Here is an 11,262-nt window from a genome sequence, read left to right as displayed (position 1 = left end):
TACACAATTAACTCGAAATAATGAAGAGATAAAAAAGTTTGTATTTGGAAAAACTAGAATTACCACATGGCCAAAGAAGGTTGGTTGAAAAAAAGTATATTAAATAGCTTGATTTAACCCCTTCGATCATCAATAAGGAAAAAGATCAAGAACAGTCATAAAAAGAAGTCTAAACTTTTAGTTGCACAAATAAGAATGGGGTCACATAATATTAGATGCCCAGATGATAACTTCTCTTTATTGAGAACAGGGGGTGTGGAAACTAAATGACGCTTCATCATTGAGTTGTACAACAATTTAAATGTGAATTATTGCTATCATGATTCAACTCAGTAGTTTTTTTTTAGAGTCAAACTTATTGAACCATGTTTCATTAGCAGTGGTTCACTCAACCCATCTCTCATGATAATGAATGAAACACTTAACACTCATTAGATCTAGGCAATGCTCACAGAGGTGAAGTGCCAATACTTTCCAATAGATCACCCATCCCAATAGTCCTCCAACTGGGGCGTGCTTAACTACAAAGTTTTCTCCATGGTTAAACTCACAATGCTTGCAACCCCATTTGCAAAACTTTCACCAAGGGTTGTGCCTTGTGAACTATTCAATTAAAAATCCCTTAAATTCATCAATTGATAAGTAGAAAATATTAGCAAGCCAAATTGGAATATTGATAAGTAAGAGATATATCCAAAAAAAAAAATTTAAAACAGACTTCACAAAATTTTTATCCTCTTAATCAAAATTTAGAAAAACTTAAAAAGTTTGAAACAATAATCATATAAACTTCATTAGAACTCATTCAATCATTGATTTATAGAACTCGACTATGTTGAATAAACCATTAGGAAAACACTTTATAAACTGGGAATTTTCATTTTGCAGTTGATGCTGCACTGTCATGATATCTCAGATATGCGTCGGCTGGTCGCCAAAACCACTGCTTGACTGAATAGGATGTACGACCTGAAACCTGCAATCTCAAAACCCTTTTCAAGTAGGCGTCATAGAGCTTTTGCCGGACTTGATTATTTATACGCCGTCAATGAGACCCAAGACCAGAAGCCTATTGCATTTGACTTGCTTCCTTGGCTATGAGAAAACCTAAGATTGCTGTTAGGAATTGTCTGGTCTAGCAAGCGCCGGGAGTGAGCGGGGCGCCGTTGGCAATTCGATCTACTTTTTATGCTTAGATTAAGCCAACTGAGCCCCCATCCTTATGGCTATCGAGCAGGGGATGTTTGAAACCCTGCAAGGAGGTAGATATGTTTGCTTTGATTATCCGAATCCTTGTCATAATAATATGGATGTGAGAGTCGCAGTCCTGGATTCTCCTTCCACCATTAGCCCTGATTATGAGAGTGTTGTAACGGCGGCAATACTCGTCCGCAGAGGAAGGGAAAGTGATTGGATCTTTTCTACAGAGTCTGGACATTACCAACTTCTATCCAGTGTTCGGGCATCTCGTTTGATTGTCATAGCCAGGATTTCTTCTGGTTCTGCTTCTCCAGTGGAGAGACAATGGGAAGATGAAGACGAAGAATTGAAAAAAGGTTTGCTTCCTTTGCTTTTAGCATTATCACCTAGGGCTGCATTTCGAGGCGGTCTTCCTGAAGTGCCTTTTCTTTGTTATACGGACAATATAGTTGAGCATAAGATATTGGAGACAATATCTAGTCCTGTCATAGGGATGATGGTTGTGGAGGATGTGCAACTACGAGTAGGGGAGACAGTGAGGGAGTGGAGGCGCAGGTTGCGTTTTCAGCGGATGCCGAATTTGGTTCAAACAGAGGTTGCTCTGATTCGTTGCCGTGGGAAGAATTTAAATGTGGATGCTGGGCGTTTGGTTCATCCTTACCTGCCTCCCATTGTCGCAGGTCTAGCGTTGCTCCCAGAGTGTTGTACAGGAAGAATGAGAGTGCTCTGTATTGGGGTAGGAGGAGGCGCACTGCTTATGTTTCTCCGTTCACATTTTGGCTTCTGCATGGATATTCTGGGTGTGGAGATTGATCAAGTTGTCTTGACTGTTGCCAAAAAACACTTTGGCCTTGTGGAGACCGAGACCGAGGGCTTACGCTTACGCCTTGGTGATGGCCTGCAAGTTATCCACACCATTGCCCTCCAAGTTGTCTCAAATCATCTTCATTTCGTGCCGTCTGAGATAGCTCAAGATTGGCACGACTTATTTCCTAATCCTAACCCCAACGCTGAAATCAAAGCCAATGGCGTTGCACATGTTTCAACCGACCCGCGCCAGGATGTAATACTAGTTGATGTGGATGCAGGTGATGCTGCTGCAGGAGGGTTGAGTGCTCCCCCGTTGGAATTCGTTGAAAAGCGTTTCCTGTTGGCTGCACGAATTGCATTGCAGCCAAATGGAATTTTAGCAATGAACATCATTGACCAACACCAAAGTTTCTACAATCATTTGCTCACTGCCTTTCAAGAAGTCTTCCACGACATATATTGCATTCAAGTAAGCAATAGCAATGCTCACAACTACGTTTTATTTGCCAGTCCATCATGTTTACAAGGCAAAAACAGAGACAGTGCCTTTGTAAATAAACTAAAACAAGTTATCCCTGTAGAGTACATGGAAGGGATTAAACATGTGAGGTAGTGAAACATGAAAAATTTAGATAGAATTTTTTCCATGTTCGAGCTGTAATATGTTTGATGGATGCCCTCTGCTTATCCACAAGGGCTGTCGATGCCCCATTTCTTGCTCATCAATTTTGTTTGCAGGACACTTAATAAAATTCAAGTTGATTTAAAGGGCTGGCTGGCTTTTCCACACTATCATTCGAGCCACAAACATTATTTCTGATTAACGAGTTCCGAGTTACAAGATAAAAAAACGACAGGTAGCCAAAACCTATACGATAGAAGTAGTCTGAAATTGCAGTACAGATTGTCAATACCTTCCAATCATTCTTAGTCTGTTTTCTGATTCGACCGTCATTATTGAAAAAAAATATATACTCTTTTTCCTAAATGTTTTTTTAGGTCTTTTCTACTTTCATTTTTTGCAGTAGAGTTGAGGAGAGTAAGTTTAAGTTGAGCAATCATAAACTTGGCTTGCCACAGAATACTTGCCCCAATGTATACGTTTTGCTGATAATCATATGTGGGTTGAACTTTTCAAGATAATGTTTCTTTTTTTTTTAAATTTATAATTGCGGCTTCTGGATGAGATTGTTGCAAATTATTTACACTATTTTTCTTTCTCCTTATGCTCTTTGATGATGGATCATGGAATGCATTCTAAACATTGATACAAATGTTTTTACACAATCTGATGCAGGGGCATCCATGTGGAGGACATTTTTCACTTTTTGAATTTGTTTCTTGTTAGTGTTTGATAGTAGGCAATCTTTAAACCAAAGACTCCGAAAATGGTTTGGAGGTGGGTAAAAGAATACATAAATGAAAGAACCGTTACATTGACGTTGGGAGGACAGCAGGGAAAATGAAGAGCCTGGCTGGAGGGGGCTGCATGAAGGAATATGGAACAAAAACTTGTTAAGGCCTGTCTTGGGTTGAAGTGGAGTGAAGCTGGAAGATGAATAAAATAATGTGAAACTGGGAATTTTTTGGAAGAATTTGGGGTGTGAGTTTTCTTTTGTTTGTTTCAGAGTGTGATTTTCAGTTCATCTTTTTTGGGTTGTTTCAAGTGACTTCAATTCAGGTCTGAGAAGAGAGCTCAATACAAATTGGGATATTGTAATAAAAATTGTAATGAGATTGTAGAGTTCTCACTTTTTTTCTAAATATATTGGGATTTAATTTGTTGATTTTCCATTCTATTTTAGAATGATTCATTTGCATTTGAGTTTTGTCTCTGTGAGAGGGTTTTGTGTTTGATCCCTACTGCATCGGTGGTATCAGAGCTAGAAGATTCTGAGTGTGTAGACAGAATCACTGGAGGGTAGCAGTTGCCACTAGGATTAAGTTTGTGGGTGTGGTGAAAATGTATGCAAGAGGACCCCCTTGTGGTTGGGTAGAGCTGGAGTTCAAAATGGAGGAAGAAATCCTCCAGATTTTGTCTGTGCTAATGACTTCAGAACTCTGAGGAGGTAGGTTGAAGCTATACACCAAGATATCAGGAGAGGTTTTGTTCAGAGGAGAGCATCTGAATGTGAGGATGATGAGACTGAAGAAACTTCTGAGGAAGAAGAAAATGCTGAAGGTGAAGTAGAGAGTAGCTCTAAATGATCCTCTTATTAAAACATTCTCTAGGATTGGGAAAAGACCGAAGGTTGAGGTTCCTTTCTTCAATGGGAACTTGGATACAGAAGAATTAATAGATTGGATATATGACATGGAGGATTACTTCGAGTTTGAAGAAATAGAGGATCCAGACAAAGTGAGGTTTACTAAAGCCAAACTAAAGGGGCATGCTAAAATCTGGTGGAGGGAGTTACAGATTGGAAGAGGAAGAAGAGGAAAAAAACAAGATTTGTAAATGGCATAAAATGGTGAAAATGATTAAGAGATAGTTTATTCCTACTGAGTTAGATTTGTTAAGGAAAATGCAAAGTCTGAAACACGGAAGTAGGACAGTGAGAGGGTATATAGAGGAATTTCACAAAATTCTAACCAGAACATGCCATTTTGAAGTAAACAAAGAGAAAATAGCTTGTTACATTAATGTATTAAGACAAAGCATTCATGAAGAGTTGGATGTGATAAGAATTTATAGTATGGACTCATGGAGAATGCATTTTAATTTGCTCTAAAATTTGAAGAGAAGATAAACAAAAGATTGGCAAGTAAACAAAATAGGCGGCCAAGATGATAAGAAGGAGGGGAAACCATTTTGGGATTGGGATGAAGACACAAATCTGAAAAAGCAGAAGGATGAAGACCACGGCAGCAATAAAAATTGATGGAATAATGATCCATACCTATGTGAAGAATATTCCAGAGGAAGGGGAAGATCATCTAGAGGGTCTGGAAGAGGAATTTACAAGATAACTTGTTAAGTAGGAGATATTTTTCATAGCAAGTCAAATTTTGATATTGCTATCAGGATTCAACTGTGTAGTTTTTTTGGAGTCAAACCCATTGACTCATGATTTATGAGTAGTGGTTTACACAAACGCATCTCTCATGACAATGAATGAAACACTTAACATGCATTGGATCTAGGTGATGCTCACAAAGGTGAAACAACGAGACTTATTGGGAGGTCACCCATCCCAGTACTACACCAACTCGAGCAGCTTAACTACATAGTTGAATCCTAATAGCCATATCACAATTTGACTTGCTATGGAAAATATCTTCTACTTATCAATTGATGCACTTAAGGGGCTTTCTAATGAATGGTTCATAGGGCACAACACTTGGTGAAGGTTTTGCGAATGGGGTTGCAAGCAGAGTGAGTTTAACCACGGAGAAAACTTCGTGGTTATGTGCGCTCGAGCTGGAGTAGTACTAGGATAGGTGACCTCCTGGGAAGTCCTCTTGCTTCACCTCTGTGAGCATCACTTAAATTCAATGCGTGTTAAGTGTTCCATTCATTTTTATGAGAGATGGGTTTGTGTAAACCACTACTCGTGAATCATGGGTCAATGATTTTGACTCCAAAAAAACTACACAGTTGAATCCTGATAGCGAAATCAGATTGTTTTAAGTATGGGAAATGACATAAAGCATATGAATGTCCAGAAGATGGGAACAAAAAAGGAAGAAATGGATGAAAAGCCAGAGTCACAAATGTAAATGAGGAAGCTGAATCTACACAATCAGAGTATGCTGAAAATGGAGAAGTGCTAGTTACTAGGAGGGTCCTGTTGAATGAACCAATTCAAAGAAAGGACCCGTTTAGAACAAGATGCAAGTTTCAAGACAAGGTATGCAATGCCATTATTGATGGTCAATGGAAGTACAAACAGTCTTGTTTCAGAAGAAATGGTAAGCAAGTTATGGTTATAAAGAAGAAGGCATCCACATCCATATCAGATTGCTTGGTTGTAGGATGGTCAAAAAGCTTTGGTGAGTGAACAATGTTTAGTTAAATTTAAGATAGGAGATTACCATGACAAAGTCTAATGTGATATTATGCCAATGAATGTCTGTCATATGTTTATTGGAAAGGCTATAGTAGCTCAACAGGAAGGCAGTGCATGATGGTTATGTAAACACATACACATTGATAAGGATGGAGTTCAACACAATATGAGACCCTAGAATAAGAATGATGAAAAGGTGTAAGAACACTGGTAAATGCTTGATTAATGGAGTAAAAGAGTTAGTTACAGAGGATGAAGATGAAGATTATTAATTGCTTATGCAAGTTGTAGCACTGTTGATTGCATTTAAGAAGAGTATAATGATAGCTCCAATGGAGAAGCAAAAAGAGGTAAAATCTCATTTTTGTGAGAATATTGTTGAATCTGATTTGTTTAAGGGTGATAACATTGACATAGAAGAGAATGTTGAGACAAACAATCTATTGAAAGATGAAGCTATAAATGAAGATGAAGATGGACAGGTGAAGGTGGGGTTGATGGATGATCTGTTGCTTGAAAAGAGACTCTTGAAGAGGGAGATTTTGTAACTAATAGTTTGTTGCAAAATGGGAAAGATGAATCCGTTAGTTACTTGACTAACATTGATGTGAATACAGAGAAGGAAGAGTTTGCAGCTGAATCTTGTCTTTTAGAAGACAGAGAGAAAGAGGAATGCAGTAAGAAAAGGATAACAGGCAAACTGTTGCAGCACTTTCAAGGAAGAGGATGACATTGAAGTGAATGATTTTCCAGATTTACTTAGTCTATATTGGTGGGAGTTGGATCATGTAAAAAGAGAGAGAAACAGAGGAAAGACGGAAGGATGGAAGAGATGTCAAATTTTGCAAAGAAAATTGGCAAAGCATATTCAAATAGATAAGGCAAATAAGTGTATATAGAACAAGCATAGGACATATAAATGTTATGAGTTTCGCTCATGAAACATTTCAATCTACCTTGGGTGTCCAATGCAGGGACATCCACGTGGAGGAGTAGTTTCAGTTTTGAAGTTTTGAATTTTCTCTTATTAGTGTTTGATAGTGGACATTTATGTCTTCTGACCAAAGACTCTGAAAATGGTTTGAAGGTTGGTAAAAGAATAAACAAATGAAAGAAGTGTTACATTGATTTTGGGAGAACAGCAGGGAAAATAAAGATCCAGGTTGGAGACTGCGTACAGTAAGGGGGCAATAGAGATAGAAGAGGTGAGATTGATCAGGAGAAGGGGGATGCGTGAGTGAATATGGGAAAACAAAACTTGTATTTATGTCTTGGTTTGAAGTGGAGTGAAGCTGGAAGGTGGATAAAATAATAGAAAATTGGGTAGGAATTTTGTTGGAAGAATTTTTTGAGTGTGAGTTATCTTTTGTTTGTTTCAGAGTGTGATTGTCAGTTCAGCTTTTTTGGTTTGTTTCAAGTGTGAGTTCAATACAGGTCCAAGAAGAGAGTTCAATATGAATTGGGATACTATAATAATATTGGTAATGAGATTGTAGACACTTCGTCTTTTTTTTTTTTTTTCTTTTAAATATATTGGGATTTAAGGAGCACATATTCCTTTTTGTTTTTAGAACAAGTCATTTGTAATTATGTTTTGTCTAAGTGAGAGGGTTTTGTGTTTGATCCCTACTGCATCACAATCTAATTCATAAGTAGCAACTATAAATATCATGGATTGTAGAAATCTACTTGCATTAATAATGTTTCCTCTCTTTAGCTCTTTACTCTCTCATACCTATCTGCTTGTAGAACTTGTCTATAACAAAAGCCTTTATCTTTTTGCTATTTATAGAACATGCAGCTAAATAAATGTTTCATTTGCTGTTTTACTTAATCCAGCTCTTCATTTATTTGCTCATAATATCATTCAAAACAACCTTAAACTATCTGCCTACTTCCATTTGTTGAATCCCTTTTAAACACTTCATTAAATACATGTGCAAACATTCCTTTTAGTTTTTTTAATATCATCTTGTTTTAAAGATATCTATATGTTTTAAAAGGTGACCGACAACTAATACAACATTTTGGTCAATGAGATCCAAGATCTAAGCATTCTATAAAGGGATTGCCTTATCATACACCTTATCTTGTTTTGAGCTGCACAATCATAGCCCCTTTGGATTCTAACATTTTTTTTATCTGTTATGGAGTACACGTGCCTTTCATGTTAGGCCAACCCAAATATATGACAATGTTACGAATCTTCAAGCATTCGAGTTAAAACAAGAGTCATAACAGCCAAAAGGATTCTCTATAGTCAACTTAATTCTAGTTGGAAGTTTTTTTTTGCTTACAAGCCAAACCAAGGCTATACGGTCTTGAAGCTATGCCCGATTGAAAATGCCAAGCAAGGTGGTTCTATTATGAGGTTCCTAAGTATTGTCATGTTGGTAAACAGATTTGTCACTGTAAAAATTGCCCAACGAAGTGTAGGTGGCAAACCGTTCACAACAGTTGGATAGGCCCTTGGTATGTGGCCTTCCTCTACGTTTAGAGGGGCAGCGCCCTCGTTTGATATAATTTTTAAGAATTTTTAAATAAAGAATCTAACACTTTAAAAATTGAGAGAAAGTTGTTCAGGACGAATGTACCACACGACCCCACAACTTTCTTGAGTAAACAAGAATGATAACAAAGGGGATCAAGAACTACACTTGAAAATGACCAGTATTACCATGCAAATTCACGATTCATAAACATTTGCACAATACCGTGAGAATGCTCACTACGATTGCAACAATTTTGATTTTAGAACAAGAAATCAAAAGTGCATCTCATTTCATTTCCTTGCACCAAGAACATAATAGAGATTTTCGATTTCAGAGATAAAAATTGTACATAGTTTCCAAAATTTATCTTTTGATCAAAATTTCAGCATAGTGTTCCCTTATTCTAAAGCCAAAAAGTCCCTTTACAAAGCCAAAAGGAGTCCTTATATAGACATAAAGGTTAATAACTACCTCTTCGTGGTTAATAACCACCTCCAAAATATGTAATTTGGAGAGGTTAATTAACCTCAATAAAATTAACCTATACAAGGACAAATTTTAAAAACAAAACTTTTAGCTAGAATTTCTAAGGATGTATACATATCCAATCACTAGTCTTCTAGCTACTAACTCTATCTACTGGATACAATTGACTTATCCCAAAAAGCCCTATAAGCATCGAGGATGATCATCATTGATTCATAATTCGGGATGAACACATTCTCCATCTTGAGTTTGGCTGTGAAGTATCTATCCTAAATTTCTTCTGACTCTTTTCAATAGGCCGAAATGTTACAATCTCCCAGAGTGATTGCAACCAAGCTGAGCATCATCATAGTTTCAGCATCTGATACACGATTCTCTATTTTTTAATGAATTTGGATACTGAAGGAATCAAGAAGAAACTGGCAATCAATATGTTGAAGATCACTTACTGTCGCCCCACCTGTGATAGTAGAGACTAATTCATCTGTGGCTTTTGTTTTTAGCTGCTCCCAAGAAGCTATTAGTTTTTCAAACTCAGTGATGCCTTCGCTGATATTTATCATTTTCCAACCAACACTTTTACTCTAGATACGTGTTTGGTTCTCACTTGGATCAGCAATAATCTTCTCAAGAAGTAGGATACTTGTATCTAACTTGGCCATTTATTTTAATTCATCAGCTAAATATTTGTTCCTTGCTGCTTTCCAGCTCTTTAGAAATTTCTCATATCTATTCAATGGCTTTTCTATATATTTCCTTCACTTTAGTTATGAGTTTTGAAGCATCTTCTATCATCATATTTATCCAAGCTTCGATCATCATACTATGTGACTTGTGTTTGTTTACTCTTTCAACAACAATATGATCTAAAATACCATCAGGGCCTATTAAAATTGGTGAAGTAACCACTACTTTTGCATTAGAGGAATCGCTGATTGAATTGATATATAAGATACCAGCATTTGAACTTGCTCCTTGAGTTGCTCTTTGGTTCTTTTCTCTTTCTTTGCTCTTTGTAACATTTGAGCAGCAATCACTTCAAAATTTTGAAAGTCTCTTTCTACAATAGATGGACCAAGATCAACCTTATCCAGAATGAAATCTGACTCGGATGCTTCATCAACATTCTTTTCAATTATGGGCTTGGCTATTTCTACGCATAGATTGCCTAAAGTTTTATCAACAGCTAACCTGGACATCACTTTAGTCTTTTTCACTTTAGGAGGCTTCTGAAGGAAACTAGAGATTACATCAAATGGAGGCGGGATCATTTGAACAACTTTCTTCTTCTTCTGAAGATTGGACTAGAACCATGATTGCGTAGTATCTGAAACTTGCATGTCATCTGTTATATTTTCAGCAATCATTATTAAATCTTCTGAATTAGATAATTGATTATCCAACTGTGTGATGTCTATTAATGATATATCAGGAGGAGAGAGACTTGAATGAGGGATTGCTACACCATGAGAGGATGTAACGGGAATGTGTGGTTCAACAACTTGGGGAGTTCTTTGATCCTTCATATTAGGCTCATTTCCTTCCTGATTTGATCTAGTAGATCTACTTTTCATCTTTATCCTCTTTTTGCCTGTAAACTTAGCCGAATGATTTAGATCTTCATCTTGATCTGGAACACTTGCATCTAATTGCTGCATTTTCTCACCAGAAGTTTCCTTTAATGCCATTTGAGATGATTCTCCTTGATCGCCTCTTCTCTCCCTACTTTGGAATTCAGTAGCCACTTTTTCTGCTTTGACTTTATTGACCCAATCTCTTGTTCTTTTAAAGACTTAGGCAGTTCTTTCTTTCAGGCTTTTTAACTCCTGAATTGACCAATCAATAGGAGGAAGATCTAGTAATTCGATTTTCTCATAGTAGAATGGATCAACCAAGGAACTTGCATCATCATCTACACCTGTCACATCAATATCCAACTTGAAGTCTATTACCTGCCTTATTGTAAGTTGCATCCAATCTCTCTTCCTGACTTCAAAATCATTTTCACAATCCTCCCAAAAGTTCTCCAAAGCTAGAAAGTGACCCAGGCTGGGGTTTAGCTTTAACTCATTAACTGCATAGCTTTTCCTATCATAAGGGAAACACATAGTATAAGGATGCAAATTTATTGTGGCAATGGATCTCTCTATATTCCTTGCATTTGATGCAGTGTCACAGCTATAATATCCAATGCTGATAGGAAAAGGTATTTCATCTATCCTCCTATTCCTGCAAAGTTTATTGATTTGACTAATTTGCCTGCA

The 11,262-nt window shown here is 37.1% G+C and overlaps 1 protein-coding gene across 1 annotated transcript; it reads left to right on the top strand.

Moving 5' to 3' along the window:
• The first annotated feature begins 819 nt into the window (after positions 1 to 819).
• On the top strand, positions 820 to 2,778 carry LOC149530200 (S-adenosyl-L-methionine-dependent methyltransferases superfamily protein). The gene has a single exon (XM_089810601.1). It carries the CDS (start codon positions 1,223 to 1,225, stop codon positions 2,621 to 2,623), a length of 1,401 nt encoding a protein of 466 aa, XP_089666727.1. The 5' UTR covers positions 820 to 1,222; the 3' UTR covers positions 2,624 to 2,778.
• Positions 2,779 to 11,262: the final 8,484 nt, after the last annotated feature.

This window comes from Cupressus sempervirens, chromosome 11, assembly GCF_028749045.1.
Source record: "Cupressus sempervirens isolate cs-2001-9-10 chromosome 11, ASM2874904v1, whole genome shotgun sequence".
NCBI classification, from domain to species: Eukaryota; Viridiplantae; Streptophyta; class Pinopsida; order Cupressales; family Cupressaceae; genus Cupressus; species Cupressus sempervirens.
Note: the sequence above shows the minus strand (reverse complement) of the source record. Positions and strands in the feature narration are given on the sequence as shown.

Excerpts from the sequence above, each read along its gene's own strand:
- LOC149530200 (XM_089810601.1), top strand. The coding sequence starts at position 1,223 with ATGGCTATCGAGCAGGGGATGTTTGAAACCCTGCAAGGAGGTAGATAT.